Below are 18,794 nucleotides of genomic sequence, written 5' to 3'. Positions count from 1 at the left end.
CCTAGTTCTAAGGGAAACACTGTAGTTTTGACCATTGTGGACCGCTTCTCCAAGGCGGCTCATTTTGTCCCTTTGCCCAAGCTTCCCACTGCCAAGGAAGCAGCCCAGGTAATGATCGAACACGTCTTTCTCTTACATGGTCTGTTCACAGACGTAGTTTCAGATAGGGGTCCTCAATTTATTTCTCGTTTCTGGCAGGAATTCTGTTGACAAATTGGCTCCACAGCCAGCTTGTCTTCGGGTGTATCACCCTCAGACCAACGGGCAATGTGAACGGGCTAACCAAGATTTAGGTAGAGCTCAATATCCGAGCTCCTAGTGCCAACAGCTACCCTGGGTCGAATACGCCCATAATTCTCTCCCCATGTCTTCTCTGAATATGTCCACTTTTGAGGCATCCATGGGGTTTCAGCCTCCTTTATTCCCGTCCCAAGAACCTGATGCGGTGGTTCCGACTGCGCTAGCTTTCGTCCGTCGTTGCAAACGCACCTGGAGGAAGGCTAGATTTACATTACGTCAGGTTTCCAGACGAACCAAAGCCGAGGCCAACCGTCACCGTAGACCCGCGCCCCGTTTTATCTGTGGGCAGAAAGTATAGCTTTTGTCCAAGGATTTACCTCTCCGTGAGCCCTCTTGCAAGCTGGCTCCACGATTCCTTGGGCCATACAGCATAGTAAAGGTTATTAATCCGGTGACAGTTCGGCTCAGATTGCCCCCAGCACTCGGTCGGGATCATCCGGCTTTTCATGTTTCCAAGCTTAAACCGGTTTATTTTTCCCACCTTAACCCTGTTTCCTCTGCCCCCTCCCACCCCTTAGCTTGTAGATGGCGCCCCCGACTATACTGTTAAGTCCCTACTAGATGTGCGTCGCCGGGGCAGGGGGTTTCAATATCTTGTAGACTGGGAGGGCTATGGTCCGGAGGAGAGGTGTTGGGTACCGGCCCGGGACATCCTGGACCCTGGGCTGATCGAGGACCTCCGCCGGCGACGGGGTGAGCCTCCTCATGGACCGCCCGGTGGCGGTCGTGGGGGGGAGTCCTGTCGTGATTTCGGTCTTACTGGCCGCTTTGTCTTTGTTTCCTTATGTGTTGTGTTTTGTTTTGACAGCCCCACACGTGCGCGCCTCCCACCTGGTGATCTCATTATCGCTGACTCTTCTCACCGGCGTCACACACCTGATTCTCATTTTTGCCCATTTCGGTTTGATTTAAATTCCCCTTGTTTCCTTAGCTCTTTGCAAGTTCGTCTCAGTATGTTCATGCCCATCTAGCTCTGTCTAGTGCATGTCAAGTCGTGTCTTTAGTTTAGCTAATATAATCCGTGCTCTCTGCTGCCTTTATTCTCCCAGATCCCCTGTTCAGCTGCACACTTCCCTAAGGATTGGCTTCCAGTCTTCGCCCACCATCTGCTTGATTTTCTCACGTCTCTGCTCGCTCGCTCGCTCGGAGTGGCTACGGCCGAGCTTGCGTCTCTCCTGTTAAAGGGTCCCCCTGAGCGCTGACTTCATCGGAGCGCTGTCCAGCGTTTACACCTGCTGAAGCACCATCTGCCTTTACCTCTCTCTCTCTGTGTGTTCGCCAGGATTCCTTGTCAGAGGCATTCGGATGAACAGTGGATGTCCTACGGCTCGTGCTGTGTTTCCCACTACTTTTCCCGAAGGGATTTCGGCAATGGACTGCCGCTCTAGTGTTGTCTCATACATTTCTGGATCTAGTGTTTTTTCCTCTCCGCACCATTCACACGAGGACACTGAGTGTTATCTCTTATACATATTGACTGTCTATTAGTGTTTTCTCATTATTTAAACTGAAGTCATCAAGTGTTCTCTCTTAAACATATTCTGTGAATAAACACCTCTGCGCTGGGATTCTGTGTTCTGTCGTACGTAACATTAGCTAGTTTATTTCTGCATCAAATTATTTTTACTGAACATGGATTGGATCTAATTAACATTCAACTGACCAACATAATAAGAGAGGCACAGATTAAGCTAAAACAAATATAATAAGACAGCATGACAACCTTCAAAGGTGGTTTTTGCTATTCAGCAACATAAACTCATTTTTTACATATAATGGATTTCTTTATGGCAGTTAATTAATAAACAATCGGTATCAGCCTTTTTCATGCAATTGCCAATATGCCGATGGTTTCAAATTCATTAAAAAATCGGCCGATAAATATCGCTGGCCGATACATCGGTTCATCACTAGTAGTTATGCAGCTGTTTGCCAGTAACTTACTGTAGATTTAAATTAATGTTATTTACTCTCAACAGTTTGTTCAAAGTTAAATGAACATTAAAGTCTTTGTCTTACAGAATTAAACTATAAAATAACAGCATCATGCAAAGCATTCTGAGAATCAGAAATTTTCAGTTTTTCCTTCAGATTTTGGTTCCCAGAATGCTTTGCACGAGGCTGTTATTTTATTCTGTAAAGATAAAGACTTGTTAATGTTTAATGTTCATTTAACTTTGAACAAACTGTTGCCAGTAAATAACATACATTTAAATTAACAGCTGCCAGTATTACAGACATTTTTTACAGTATAATGTTACTGGTTACACATTTAGAATTTTATAAATGTATTAGCAAATGAACCAAGATTAATAAATGCTGTAGAAGTACTGTTTATTGTTGGTTCATGTTAACAATTACAACCTTATGGTAAATGTTACCCAGCCATTCTGAGGTTTTACTGTGTAAGCAGATGCAAGGGGCAAATGGGAGATATTCAATTTCACAATCAGATACAAATCACATCTTCATCTCATACCATCCCGCTGCTTTCCTGTAATTGGAATTAACGATGATTTGGTGTTTCACAATAAATTCCACAAAGCACTGATATTTTCTATGTACTTTACAATCTCGTTCACAGTAAGGATTTTAAAGGAAACTTTGTGGTTTGAATCCTTTTAGAAAGCATCCATAGATCCTTGTGTCTAAGTTTTAGGGCTCATATGATAAACATTTAAAACTCTCAAACACATGTGACATCATGATATATATCCCATATGTGTGTGGCAGGGAGTGGTGTACTGTATCTGTGTTTGCCTGTGTGTAGGTGTGTGTACCTGTAACCTAGGTGTTTTCTTACATTGATGTGAAAAACTCTAGACAGGCGTTGCCTACAGTATATAAACAATGCTGTGTCAAAGCCATAACCACAACATCTACAGCATCATACACAATACAACAGTCACAGATCCCTATTGTGCTCGAAAACTTTTGTTTCACTTATATACGAGTCTGAATGAGTTTTGCAAAGATTCAGTAGAACAAATTAGCCTTTTCATGGGTCTGCTTTGTTGTATATGCCGACTCTAAGTATGCCAAACTATGTTTACTAGTCATTTAATATGGCACAAAAATACATTTCTCTGGCCAGTTTTAAATAGTATAAATACATTTTGTAGAAAGTAAAGTTTTTTTAGAAATATTTCTAATTTTAAAAATCCTATACGGAATAAAAAATATTTTTCATGATCAAAATATATTTTGCTCCCGTCTTTTAACGGGAAACTCAACTAGATACATGTGCACGAAATGTGATGCACCAAATACTGCTCGTTTGTAATTGGGTTAAAGGCGGAGTGCACAATGTTTGAAAGCCAATGTTGATATTTAAAAATCACCTAAACATACACGCCCCACCCCGATAGAATCTGGATCTTTTGATAGACCCGCCCCACACATACGCAACCCCGGCAAGGATTTCAGTTAGTAGACACGCCGCTTACTGCTGATTGGCTACAAGTGTGTTTTGGTAGTCGGCCCGACTCCCTTTTCCAAAGTGTTTTTCAAACATTGTGCACTCCGCCTTTAATTCACTCAAATCTAAACAACAAATTAAAAACATGTGCGGAATAGTTGTGGCAAGTTGAAAAGAGCCAGGGGAAAAATCGTCATATGACAAAGTCGGGGGGACATGGCCCCTGTGTCCCCCGCTCATGGTATCTGCCCATATAGATAGCATCTAATTACTATTTACGCTTATTGCTAATTTGATAATTTTATTTATTAAATCAAACTTATTTTTACCTACTATAAATAGCATATCACTAAGAAAATTCTGACATGGACAATTAGTTTAAATAGAAAATATTTCTATATTTTTCCTTAGTGTAAATAGTATCCAACACTCATCTGCAACTATAATGTGATATGTTTTATCTTAACTCTGGGGCTTTTCTTAGCAACAATTATCATTTTGGGAAGACTATTTCTTTAAGTGAGATTCATTTGAATATTTGAGACATATTATATAAAATTCAAAGTGTTCCTTCCAGTATATTTATCAAATGAAAAATAGAAAAAAAATCTCCACTATCCTGAAAGTATACTGTGTGACTAACAGGTGGTTGAAAGCAGTCCAGATTTGCCTACCGCCCTGAGAACTGATATGATCACAACCGTCACTGGCCACAAATGTAATCTGACATGAAGAACAGCCGCAAACTCACCGGAATGATCGCGCCGCACACACCGATGGGCTCGTGTTTGGTGAAACACACAAAGTTTTCATCTGTTAGGAAGAGAAACAAGAGAAATGAGGACGTAAAGAGGCACTAAAGTTAATAACACACTAAAGCTCCCCTTTGATATACACTCATTGTTTCCTCTGGAAGCTCTTGGATGTGGCCACCAAAAACCAAACATGAAAGACAAAGATGGAGAAAAAACACAGAGCGATGGTTTCAAGGGCCCACACAAAGCTGTGGTCAGGAAGAGTGTATATGTTCTGCTGTTTTTTCATCTTCTTTCACTGGAGACACATTGAAATGAGAGAGGGATGAGGTGTGTGAGAAGTCTGGGCAGCAGTTCAAACCCGGTGCAGATCTGCTCTTGGCTTGGGTGCACACCTTTGTTCACTCTTAGAGGTCTGATTCTCTTTTTGCTTTTTCTCCCAGGAGTCAGATAACCAGCCAGGGGTAATGTAAGGTAGCAATGCTGTTTTATCACATCTCTTCGCACTTGAACCTTTCCGATGGAAAATGCCACTGAGATTGGGCGATTTACCACTTCCTTGTTCTAATGTGTATCCAGTTGCCTTGCTATGTAATTGCACAACGACTGATTATTAAAGAACATTTTTTTACTTTGTCATTATTTGCTCAGCCGTGTGTTGCTCCATCTGTCAAACTCCTAAAAGAACTATTAAAAAAGTCCACATGTGATATATTCCAAGTCTTATGATAGATTTGTGAAAGTAACAGACTGAAACTTTTGGGCATTTTCAATCAGATTTAAAATGCAATAGGTTCAAGTGTGTCTGAGGTAAAATGTCATGCATAGTATAGTATAGTATAGTATAGCAAAGAATAGTACCGCAGTAAGGTATAGTACAGTGTTTCTCAAACAGGGGGCTGGGACCCTAAGGGGGGCATCAACATTTCCAAGGGGGCCTCAAAATGACTAAAATTATTTAAAATACATGTATTAGAAAAGGCAAAAAATCAACACTTGTTTGGTTATTCTTTGTATTTTTTGGGGTATAAATTGTAATTGTAATTCAGATATTGTTGTGGCCAATAGAACGGCGGTAAAAAAGGATCAGAACCAGTGGCGTAGCATCTGGGCATGCAGAGTATGCATGTGCAAATGGGCCCGGGCCAATAGGGGGCCCGGCCCTGGGCCCGGCTTTTAATAATTTTTTTTGTTTCAATTTAATTTTTATTTGTGACCGAAATAAATATATTTTGTATGCATATCATGTGTAGTGATTTCAAATTTCTCTATAATGTCTCATTTCTCCGTCATTTCTTGTTTGGGTTTATTTATTTTTTTTTGCACTCCGCGGCTGCCGCAAACAACTACGCCATCATTTTTTTACATGACGCATCGCCGCGCCAAAACAAAAAAAAGGAAACACAGTGAGAGGTTACTATAGCGGCTATCTACATGAACATTAAGGATGGACAAATATAAACAAAAAAATGGGGCCTTAAAGAGAAAAGAAAAGGCGGAGAAGTTAGTCATGAGTCAAAAACTACTCAAAACATTTTGTTTTTCTTTATTTAAATCTACCCTTTAAAGTAAAAAAGTTAAGTAAAAATATTTAACTACCTTATTAAAGGTATATGTTGTTAACAGACCTCCGCGCCACAGTTAACAGTGCCAACGGGCAAGGTCAATGGTTTCCTCAAAGAACCATTCAGTAAAACTGAACCATTTCTTTCATAGCTTTTTATAACCTAAAGAATCTTTATTCACTCCAAAAAAGCTTTTGTGAAACAGAAAGGTTTTTCAGATGTTTAAAGTTCTTTATGCAAACATTTAGCCAAAAATGGTTCTTCTCTGGCATTACTTAGCACCTTTAAAATATTAACAGGGAGATATACTGATTAATTTAAAATGCAATGGTCTATTATTACCTTATTTGAAAGAGTCATGAATAATAATGTTTAGCTCTGCTCTGATTGGCTGTTTTACAGAGCAGCTCCTTTCAGTAGCTCTGTCTGTGTGTAAACGAACCTTTTGTTTGAGACGAAGATATGGAATTTGAGGAATAACCAATTATAAGGAGACTGGAAATGGAAATTTCTAAGTGGAAAGTTTTTTTTTTCAGCCTAAACGCTAGCATATAGCATTAACTAGCAGTCACAACTTTGTTTTTAGGATTACCATGTACAGAACTTTATTCGCGCGTGAAAGCCGCATGTGAAATTCTAGTTAGTCGAGAAATTCACGCGGAAATTTGCGTCATGGGAGGGGCTTCTGCGACTCTGCGGAGACTCTGCTACTCCGCTCACTTCCTGTAATCACGTCACTACTACAGCAAGATTCTGATTGGTTAATGCGGCGCGGAAATACGCCGAAGTTCAGATTTTTCCACTAGCGCACTTCCCGTGGCAACGCTCAATTCGCGTGGAACGTGCGGCAGAATAATAATCTGCTTTACCATGTAAATCACCCGCGCTTGCCGCCTCTACCGTGGCTGGTGTAAACGCAGCATTATTATTCATCTATGCCTATGTAATTACAGTTTTACATTCTACGGCACCTTTAGGTGAAAAAAATCCAACAAGATATTTACTTATAATGTAACTATTAAAGTTAAATGTACTAATAATATTAGTCAATATTTGTGTTTTTCACTTTTTAGAGTATACCCAAATGTTATGTTATTTTTAACCCAGCATTGGGTCAAGAAATAGACAAACATGGCCATTGGGTTAAAGTAACCAATAAAATGTTTATATTTGACCCAACAATAATTTAAAACAATCCAGCATTTTGAAAATAAACAACCCAGCGTAGGTTAGATTACAACCCAACACAATGGGTTCATCCCTTTTTGACCCAATGCTTGGTTGAAAATAACTCAGCATTTGTACAGTGTATTGAAAATGCTAGCTAAACAATATGTAAAACCAGACTAAACTCTTGACACAAGGAATTGCGTTACTTATGAGGTTTCCTTCCTGTGTCACAGCGTGGATTTACTTTGGGTACTCCGGTTTCCTCACACAGTCCAAAGACATGCAGGTTAGGTGAATTTTAGATGCCAAATTATCATTCTTCAATTTGTGTATAGATTAACCGGTTCTAACCTTAAATATAGCCATAGATGCTGAAATAGTATAAAAAAAAAATAATCGAACAAACTAATGAGGTTTCATGTGCTGCAATAGAAACAGCTGCTTACTTAATATTAACAAAGAAAGCAGCCTACTTGGTTCAACCTAATAAGACTTTCAAAGCCATTATCTAACACTCTACAACCGAAGTACAAACTGCATGAAACTCCCACGCACATACATGACATTTCATATGTCATCTATGGATGGATACGGCAGAGCCACGCCTGTTAATCTACTAAGCTGGCTTCTCGGAGACATGACCTTCTCGTGTTTCCCCACACTACAGTGTGTCGGGGTGATTACAGACTTTACGACTCCCTTACACAAAGCTCATCTCTGACTAGGATCAGCCAACGGCCCTTTCTAACTGATCCGACAGTGCCGCTTATCAAAGGTTATATTTTCATGGCTAGGGAGTGGTCGCAGGCGAGAGAGTTGAATCCATACAATCCAAATCTCGCCAACAAACATCTGGAGTTGTGTCCTAACCAGGCAGGGCATGGCAAATAGCTGAGGCTGGTAGTTTGGACCAATCAGATTTCATTGTGGGCGGGGCCACCCAGTATTATGTTGTAGAAACACAAACCGATCCACCAACAGAATAAAAATTTTCCATTTTGTCTGGTTTTGAAAAACTTGGATAGACATGGAAAACTACCTTATGCATAATTCGGATTGTGTGATGTAATAGACAGCCACCTTTGACTGTGGAAAGTGGAAATGTCAAGTTGGTCAGATTGTTATTATAATTGATATTGACATTCCTATTGAATTTGGCTAACCCAATAAGGATAAATGAACCATAAATGTCACATTTTTCCAAATAAACACTCAAGTTCGTCAGTGGGTGGTTGACGTATCCTAATTGGCAACCATTATTAATGTGAAAATTCAAAGCCGGTTGAGTCACGGACCATGTTCCAGGCCTTTAAAGAGCGAGATATTCAATCTGAGTGCTGATCCCCTGATCTCCAGCTCATCTGCAGCACCATCGGTCGCACCTCAGCGATTAGGATCAGAGCGTCTTCCTTTTCTTTTGTGTGCCAGTGGCTTTCGTCTTTTAACACTTTATTTGAATCTAATCAGGGGGAAAGAAGGGAAGCATGTTTTGTCTATTGAGTCTCCTGGAGTGGATGGAATGCTGGGGGAGAGGAAGAATTAGAAGGGGGATGACAAACCTCCCAGGGATCAAGAAACCCATCAACACTTTTATACTCATTAACTCATCTCGAGTGGGAAGAGGACGATGGCTTGGTCATGTAAACAGGACTGTAATTCAAAATTTAATGTCAAATTAAGATCCTTGCACACTGAAGTCTGAAATTTTTGTATGTGTTTTTACGCATGTGTCACACACAAAAATCAGAAAGAGTCTGATAGGTATTAATTATTCGTTTGCAGAAAATGTGCAAAACAAAATACAAAATCAAGTCTTCATAATGTTAGCACTAGTGCACAAGCTATTGTTTAGCTAACTGAAGCACAATACTGTATAATCTTTCGTACATCCTTGTTTTGAAATCCATACCATCCAGTTTTTCAAGCTGTTAGGCAATCATCTACCACAATCTCTTTTTATTGTCTTTATATTCTGCACTTTGTTTGTCATACAGTGTTCAGTGCCGTACGTTTTTACGGTGAATTGTCAAAACACCTAAAAAAAGATGCTTGCTACAGATGCGAAAAATACAGAAAATTTAATTCAATCCGAATTTTAAACGACAAATGTTTCGGAGGCAGCGTGTAAACGTGATTGACACAAAGTGAGGTCGTATTATTTTTACGTGCGAAAATTTCGGACAAGAATTATGTAGGAGACGAGAAAACTTCTTCAGTCAATTCATAGTCTGATAACTACTGAATAAGTAAGGAATAACTGAAGACCGGCCATTGAATTATAAGAAAACAATGCACACCCAACCCAGCTAACACACAACGTAATTTATTGGCCATTGTTTGTAATTTCATGACTTACCAGCTGGAAACGTTACTGTTACATCCTCGGGAGGTAATTTCAATACCATAACAGTACAAGTACGGTCTCCTAACGTCGCAAGATAACCAAGTACGTTCCAGTTACGTAATACATTCGTACTATTTTGGTAATTTTTATAACTTACTGGCAATGTAACTCTTACGTCCCACGGAGCTAATTTCATTACCATTACAATTAAAGAAACATTCATTTTCCATTTAGGTTAGCTTGTTAAAACTTTTCAGTCTCAAAGTTTCCCTTACAGCACGGCATCTGACAGGACCGGTCATTTCTCTGAGACCCAAACACAAAACTTACCAACACAAAACTTTTAATCCATTACGTTGTCACGACGTGCCCACGACAGGCAAATTACGTTGCGAAGTTACATCGAGGCGACGTAAGTTTGGTCATCATAAAGTTACGCATTTGTGATAGCTGGGAAGGTGGTATTGCGTTGTGCCGTTACACCGCAGGTATGCATTATTTTCAAATAATTCAATGGCCCGTCATCAATTATTCCTATTATACCATGGTTACCACAAACATTGCTCTGGTGGTTAATTTTAAGACATTTAAATAGTTAGGTGTGTGGTTTACAGAAAAATAATCAACACCCACGGAACATTTCTCAGCCAATCAGAACACAGCATTCAACAGCCGAGTGGTATAACTTTAATAATGCATTTCAAATTTTAGTATGAATAAAAAAATTACGAACCCTTTTCTGTGTATACCTGTGTTAGACTTTATGAGGCTAGTTCTAGTGCACCTTATGTATTGCTATTCTTTTGTTGCTCTAATTTCTTCTATTGTTACCTCATTTGTAAGTCGCTTTGGGAAAAAAGCGTTTGCTAAATGACTAAATGTAAAAATGTAAATGAATTACCTGTAAATCAGAAACAATACATTATATTAGAGGGGACATTTCGCAAGACTTTTTAAGATTTCAAATAAATCCCACAGTACATATGTGAAGTTTTAGCTCAAAATATCACATAGATAATTTATTATAACATGTTAAAATTGTCACTTTGTAGGTGTGTGCAAACTGGATGTGCTGTTTTGGATGTGTCCTTTCACATGCAAATGAGCTGATCTCTGTACTAAATGGCAGTGACTTGGTTTGAAAGTGCGGGATTATCCCCTTCTGACATCACCAGGGGAGCCAAATTTCAATGACCTTGATTTTTTGGCATGCTTATGGAGAATGGTTTACCATAACTAAGTTACTGGGTTGTTCTTATTCAAATTTTCTAGGTTGACAAAAGCACTGTAGACCCAATTATTGCACTTAAACATGGAAAAAGTCAAATTTTTATGGTATGTCCCCTTTAATAATCAATATTTGAGGCCACTTGAAAGATGTGTATTTAATTCAGATGCAGTTCATTGCATGTAGTACTTTAAATTGTTGAAAAAACATTTACTGTATTTTAGAGGAGTCAAACAACTTGAAGCAGGTTTACAAGATGGAAACCTAAAACTCACGTTGGACAATGAAATTATTCTGTTTTACAATAAATTCCTCTTATTGTCATTTTGATTAAACTTTCAGTTTAACCTCCGGTGGGGCTTTAAAGTTTTGAAGATTTGAGTTTTGTCTGATGCTTTTTACACAACATCCAATTATTGTACGAAACAGTTTAGCATGTGATTGAAAACACAAGTGACAAAGTAACACTTCAAAAAATGATGGGAAAAACATGGTTGTGGAGATGACGTCACACACATTGCTATGACTCAGTTGCACTTGGCATCGTTTGCACGAATACTCACCGACTGGCAAGGTTTTCCCGTGAATCTTGTCTGTCCAACCAGCGTAATATCTCAAGGTTTTAATGCTGCCATCCAGATCGACAAAGAAAGCATGCAGGAACGGCTTGCCAGTGTCCATTGACTCTAGAGTCTAGAAACGAAGAGGTACAGTAATCGGTTTAATTGCTGCAAACCAATTCTAGGAATGTAAAAGCATAAAGTTATCATTTTTATTAGAAATCTGTTTCGAATAGGCATTTTTATTGGGCTTTTTCATTTCGAGAGCTTCAAATTTGCTACAAAACAACTGTTTTAATGCACGTCGAAGGATGCCAAGAATTTCATGCGCATTGGGAGTTTGCAGGTCCAAAAATTAAACAATAACAAAAATAATAAATTCTGCGGCCTTCTAATAATGAAAATAATGAGGGAATGGGAAACACAATGTGGAGGTGGCTAGGACCATGACTGCGGTCATTGGCAGAATTCTGACCCATGAGATTTACCGAGCTTTAATATGGGAGGCTAGCCATCAGTGCTGTAATGAATTGTTTATTATGTACGTTTCCAAATAACATATTGTGCTACTCAAAATAAGATTACAGTACAAAAGCACGATCAGTTTAATAGCTGCATCATTTAATACGGTAACTAAAGCTACTAACAGACCCAAAATGATCGAAATGGATCGCAGGGTGTGCTTTCCTTTTCCCTGTTTAACTTAAACCCTTAAACGTTTCAAAAGAATCTCAAACAATCAAAAATTGTGACAAATACATGTGTGTTACATTTTATCGGTCTCATTCGCTCAGCGTCCTTCTGTAAACGGTTCTGTAAATGACTTAATAAAGATGAGGGGAATAGATCACTTTTACTGCTTTATCCCCAAATCTGTTCTTTATTTCCCTACGCAGAGCTCAAGAGTTATTGAAATTAGCTATACCCCAGTGCTGAATCGTAAGGACATGTTTGCAATTAGCAATCACATGCAATCTAAAAACATTACTTCACTCACATCTGTACAATTTCTTTCACGAATGTGGCCACTGATATGATCTGGCAGTAGAACGGGGTGAAAACAAACAAGGTTTTCATTACAATGTAGCATTGTACAACTAAATAAAAACTACTCTTGAACAATACTGGATCACTTTTCAAAAGCAATAATTATTTGCAGCATTATAAAATAAAGTCTTATCAATTGAAACCCTAAAGTAAAAGCGCAGCGTCAATGCGAACACCTGCAGCAGCGTCTGACGGACGCGCTCCGACAGGCGTGACAACCAATCTACTACAGTGCAAGAGTGCAACCAGCACTATGCATGCTACCATTATTTTCAACAACACTCATTTCAATCAAATAGAAATTTATTTTGGATAGATTAGTTGATATATGTGTCTATATCCACCATAGCCATCTCCACCAAAAAGTTACAAAGCTAAATATGCCAATTATTATGTTTTATGTAATGATAAATTTGATTTGTAAGTTCCCAAATGGTTGACATGGTATATAATTATGGCTAATAAATGATTAACACAAACTGGTGTCTGATAATTTGCAGTATATATTATATTAATAAAAATGGCTTTATAATGCTCAATCGTTTTAATTATATATTACATCCACAAAAAACATCATTTTTTAATTTCTGATTCATCAAACTTTTCCGAACATTTTCCGTATTGCCAACTTTATTAAGATATTTCTCCCTGTTTTCCTTACAGGAATAAATAGATAATTAGGATTTATTTTCTCACATCTACAAACCTACATAACATTAAATAATGACCGTAAAGCTACTTGTTAAGGGATTGGTAACAAGATAATTTGCATCACCCTAAAAGCAAAAAAGTTGCACTGTTATGCAAATGAGCAGATATGAGATGTGGTAAGAACCAATGGAAATCACTTATCAATTCATTGGGCAAGTGAAAACGCCCACTAACAAACAGAACCCTCATAAACTCCCTAATTATAATTAATGCAGCTAATTTGTTTAAATAGATCAGAAGATGACTTACTGCGAGCAGACAGCGCTCTCTCTCCAGCAGATCTGCCAGTCTGTTCAGTAACTCGCCCCGACTCGACGCATCCATCTGCCGCCACACAGAGCCCCTCTGCCCGGCTGATCTGGCAGCTTCCACAGCTTTATCTACATCAACCTGAAATATCAAAACATTCACATTAAAACACTGTCAATTTCACAATTACTCAATAATCTCAATTAAACTCCACTTATATCAAAGATTGATATCACTAATCATAAATTATGGCAGATTTTTATTATTCTTATTTTCTACACAATATAATAAATTTATGAATACTGAAGTATTAAAAATACCCACATAAAATTACAGTAGTATACTTTAGTATTTGCTATACACTGTAAAAAAGTTGGTTCAACTTAAAAAGTTACTTCAATTGGTTACACCTAAAAATGTAAACTTAAAGTGAAAATTTAAGTTGAATAAACTTTTTTAGGTGTTACCAATTGAAGTAACTTTTTAAGTTAAAACAACTTTTTTTACTTTTTACAGTGTAGTACACTAAAGTAAAATTTAGAAACCTTACAATAGTAAATTTTAAAGTACACTGCAGTATTTTCTAGTTTATCATTTCACTACAGTTAATACAACGGAATACTGCACTGTAAAAAATACTTTGCTGCCTTAAATTTTTTTGTTGAATCAACTCGGATTTACAAGTCATTTCAACTTACTATTATTTATCTTGACTAGAGATGAGTTGTTATAACTACAGGTGAGTTGTTATAACTTAATAAATTAAATAAATTTAAGTTGACTTTTCTCAACTAATTTCTGTTGACATGACTTGTAAATCTGAGTTGATTTAACAAAAAAATTTAGGGCAGCAAAGTTTTTTTTACAGTGTGTACATTAATAAGTAGTAATTACTACAATATACTACAGTTTACTATATAAATACCAATGTATTCTGCATTATTTTTTATGTGCGATAAAAAATATGAATACAAAAATATGAATACAATTATCCTATATAAATATTGAATATTAAAAAAACGAACAATGAAAGTTAAATTTGATTATTTAACCCATCAGCTTTTTAACTATTTAAATAAAATTTAAATCATATTTATACAATAAAATATAAATTAATAAGTATGCGTGCATGATCGTAATAAAGTAGAAATGAGTTATATAATGAATAAATTTATCTTACTTTGTCTGCCTCCTCAATGTCGCTGATTTTGACACCTGTTGCAGGGTTGAATGTAGGAAACGTCTTTCCTTTGACTGAGCTGTGCCATTCATTATTGAAAAAAATCTACAACATATACAGTCAAACTACAGTTTAATGGGTTTTTCTATACAGTGTCTTATTTTATAAAGATATGTCATTTATTAAGCACACCCTTAAAAGCAGGTTTAGTGGTGCAACACACTTTAAAAAGAAACAATTTCTATCTGTATAAGAATCTTGCATTCTTTAAATATAGATTAAAAATGTTATTGATGCAATATTATCGGTTCTTCATATGGTTCTTTAAAGCACAAGTGCGTCTAAAGAACTTAAGAATAAAACATTTTCTGGACTGTTATCAACCTGTAATACTTACTAAACCTTAATAATTTATAAATATTTTTTTAAGAATAAAACAATATATTTTAAGCCCACTTACAAGCTATCATCACATGCACTACCTAAAAAAACTACTCTTACCTTAGTGTGTTTAATCTCTGGGTTTTTAACAGGTTGAGGCAGAGGTGGAGGGGCAACATTTCGAGAGCCCCCGTTCTCTATAGTTCCATTCTGTGCCATAGTAGTTGAAATTGTGAACGTGTACAGAAGTGATTGGAAAGATTACAGAACACTGTTCACTGCACATGATTCAACATCCAGCACTCTTTATAACAACTTTTAAAGGTCCTCCCCCTTTGGGCAAGTGTCTCTCCGCCCACTGTGACTCTCTTGGGCTGAGTACCACCTGCCAATGAATCTGTCTTTCAAATAAACAACATTTGCAGGTACGTAGTTGATCATTAAAACATTGTAGGAGATCAAACCATTTGGGACATTTTAAAGATAGCTCTGGTATCTTTTGCAATGTTAAAAACCCTTATGCAACTGTGCCCCCCCCAAAAAAAATTTGATTGGCTGTGTCTGTATGTCAGGCATTAGAAATAATGAGTGTAAAATAATTCACCAGCAATATTTACATTTTAACAAAGCGGCTTTGATCAGCTCGCGGAGGGATGGATTTGAAGCGACTGCGGGCCGAGCATCAGAAGGGCCAAGGTGTGATGAGTTCTGATGTTCATCGCAAAGTTGGTTTTTGCACCTGGGTCTTGTGAAGCTGAATGGAGTTGAATACATGCAAACAAATGCTTTTGTTTCGGCGGGACAAAGCCTTTCCCAGCTTCGTGCTCATACTCGGACACTGTTGCTATTGTTTCCCCTCCATTGCATCTTGTCACTCTTCTTGTCAAAGTTTAATTAGGACAACGAGCTCTTGCGGGGCCATTTCTCACTTCAGCAGCTTTCTAAACACCTCCTAATGAGCACAATGCTCACAGAGACCTAGGGAGGACGTACAGAAAGTAAAGCAGGAAAAGGAAAGCTGGAAAAGTTTGGTAGAGAAAATAAAAGGGGAAAGATGGGTTTCTGATGGGACAAATGTTTAGGTGCATCACACCACACCATAAAAGAAAAAAAAAAAGAAGTAAACTACCAAAATGTACAAGTACTGCTGTCTTTTTAATACAGGGTACTAAAAAATTCTACTTAAAAAACAATTTAGTGTACTTATCCGTGGTATTTTGAGGCACCATGAATGTGAACTAAAATGTACTTTAAAAATACTATCATTGCATTAAAAATATATTTAGTTACCACTTGTAGTAAACTTGAACCCATCTTTTACACAAAAATTACTACAAGTGGTACCTAATTTTTTTTTTTTTAAATAAATTTTTAGCACATTTTAGTTCATATTCATTATCTTAGTACTTAAGTAGAATTTTTGTATATTAATTACCAAATAAGTGCGCAAAAAGAGAGCAGTTCAAGAAGTGTTCTTCTTTTCCATCTGGCAAGGGTTATATGCTACAATGCCATAGAAAAAAAATTGCTTCTCCGAAGAACCTTTTTAGTTAAAGTGTAACTAAACCCCTGGTCAGAGCGTGACTCCACCCACTGGCAATATTTGAAAAATGCAAGAAAAGTGGGCAGATCCCAAGGAGATAGAGGGGACGAACTAAGTGTGTGGTGAGATCGTAACAAGGGCGTGGTGATTTTGAACCTGCTTACATCACGAGTCATTTTTTGGACCCACCATCCAATAGGAAAATTCAACTGCAGTAGCCACCGTTCAACCTGAAGAGGGCAGCACTTAGACGTTTTTACACTATTGTAGTATTGAAACACTTTACATCCAAATGTCAAAAAACTTACTAAAATCAATGAACAGCACTAATAAAGCTAAAAAAAAGTTGGTTTAGGGTTTAGTTACTCTTTAAGGAGCACCAATAACATTACTAAAAACAGTGTTATTTTGTATGGTGTAAAATAATGTGTTTGCGTGGTCTATGGTGCAAAAACAACATTATAAAACAGCCCTGCTTCTGGATCTTCATTCTGATTGGTTGAAATGCCTTATAAGCCGTGATAAAATACCTCAGTAACCCCACGGTTAAGAAACGCTTCTCTTTATTGTTCTTTAAAGGAGCATTTAAATGTTAATGTATATTTTAGCTGAATGTTGATTTATTAAAATAAACACCACAGTCTTTCATCATATTTTAATTTTGCTGTGCTGTGTTGCTTGGGAACTGCGCTCTGTTTCATTCACACTTGATTCTGAGGAACTACTTTGTTTGGCGGAAGAGTAATTTTTGTAACTTATTTGTGTTTTATTTTATGAAATCCTGCTATGCATATGAAGTAACCATTTTATAAAGACAATAAGCCCCGTGAAGCAGTGGTGTTACATTGCATTTTATAACAGGTAAGGGGGTTTTAGGCACTCCGCTTCAGGGATTTAAGGCACCCCTTAGCTGTTATAAAATAGACTGGTAACCCACGGCTTATTGTTTTATTATTTTCCACATACTGTACATTATTGTTGCTCCTCTATGCCCTGCATCCCTGAAATGCGTTAAATTTTCTACAAAGCTCATCATTCTGAAAAGCGCAGTTTCCTCCGTTTGGCCAGCTAACATGTACGTTGTGATTGGCTGAATACCTCTTTGGAATCTTTGGAAGAATATTCCCACTGCAGGAGTTAATAACGTCTTTTCTAGAAAAAACAAACAACAAGTGCTACTCTGCACTGCACTTAGACTGATCACGGAAAGTTGTTATTGTAACGAAAAATGTGATTAATTTATATGTGTCTATGGCACAAAAGTATTTTTTTTTCATGCCTTCAGCACAAATGTGTTTTTGTGCCATGGACATACTGTAAATAAATGATCACATTTTTTGTGACTATAACACGACTTGCTGTGAGATCATGTTGGTTTAATCACTTTAGCAGTAAGCAGTAAATTCTTTATGTAAACGTAGACTACTTACAGGCTGTGAATCAGAAGCAGGTGGAATTATGATAATGACCGTCATGTCCACTTAAACAGGCCAAGGAAGAAAACTGTTGTCCACAATCCTTGTTTTCATTGTAGCAGTGGTGGCCAGTGACCAGAGCTTTGAACCAGATTTTTTTCCCCAATTGGTACGTTCCAAACAGAAACAGTATTTTAACATTTCTGGTTTTCAGTTCAACCCTAAAATTGACGTTCCTGAACCGGTTAGAACAAAAAAATAAAGTTCCCGGTTAATAACGTTCCATGAATGTCAGCTGTGGGACATACAAATAAGTAGGCTGATCATTATGACATTAAACTTAAATTATTAGTCTAAATAATTTTCTCTATCTTGTCATTAAACATTTAAAAAGGATATATGATGAAAGCAGCATAACTGTAATTCTGACATGCCTACATTTGTTTTGGCATTATACATGAATTAAGACAAGGCAAATTTCTGCATTGTCGTTTACTGGCAAACAACGTTAACAAATTTTTTTATTAGAAAAAGAATACTGTGGTATTTCAAGATCATTTTGTTTGTTTGTGTCCTGTGAAGAACAGAAAGATTGTTTGCTTGCTTTTTAAAACGCGTCTCTCAAGGTATGCACTTTTGAGTGCACTTAAACACGCGCACACACACACAGACGGAGGATGAATTCCAAACGGTGCTTTGGGAAGAAGATGCAGCATAAACATTTTCTCCACATAAAGTGAAAATTACGTTGTTTTTCAGTGCTTTATTCGCCAAATGTATTTTAATTGACTACAGTATAAGACACAGTAGCACAACTCTCTCCCAAGTTTACACATCAAGAGTTCTGATCTTTGAAGGCCATAGGGATAATCACGTTGTGCATCTGTGCGTACAGAAATTGCTCACTTTAGCGCCTTTTGCAGTTAAA

The 18,794-nt window shown here is 37.4% G+C and overlaps 1 protein-coding gene across 1 annotated transcript in view; it reads right to left on the bottom strand.

Annotated features, from left to right (window-relative positions):
• Positions 1-15,226, bottom strand: part of aldh1a3 (aldehyde dehydrogenase 1 family, member A3) — a 44,636-nt gene extending 29,410 nt beyond the window's left edge. The window contains exons 1-5 of the mRNA XM_065294473.2: positions 15,029-15,226; positions 14,528-14,632; positions 13,348-13,488; positions 11,344-11,473; positions 4,470-4,531 (exon numbers count right to left, since the gene is read on the bottom strand). Of these exons, the coding sequence (XP_065150545.1) occupies positions 4,470-4,531; positions 11,344-11,473; positions 13,348-13,488; positions 14,528-14,632; positions 15,029-15,127 (537 nt within the window). The 5' untranslated portion in view covers positions 15,128-15,226. The remainder of the gene's footprint in view (positions 1-4,469; positions 4,532-11,343; positions 11,474-13,347; positions 13,489-14,527; positions 14,633-15,028) is intronic.
• Between the last annotated feature and the right edge of the window lie 3,568 nt (positions 15,227-18,794).

The sequence above is a fragment of the Paramisgurnus dabryanus genome, chromosome 2 (assembly GCF_030506205.2).
Source record: "Paramisgurnus dabryanus chromosome 2, PD_genome_1.1, whole genome shotgun sequence".
Classification (NCBI taxonomy): domain Eukaryota; kingdom Metazoa; phylum Chordata; class Actinopteri; order Cypriniformes; family Cobitidae; genus Paramisgurnus; species Paramisgurnus dabryanus.
The sequence above is the reverse complement of the archived record's forward strand: the minus strand, read 5'-3'. Positions and strand labels throughout refer to the sequence as shown.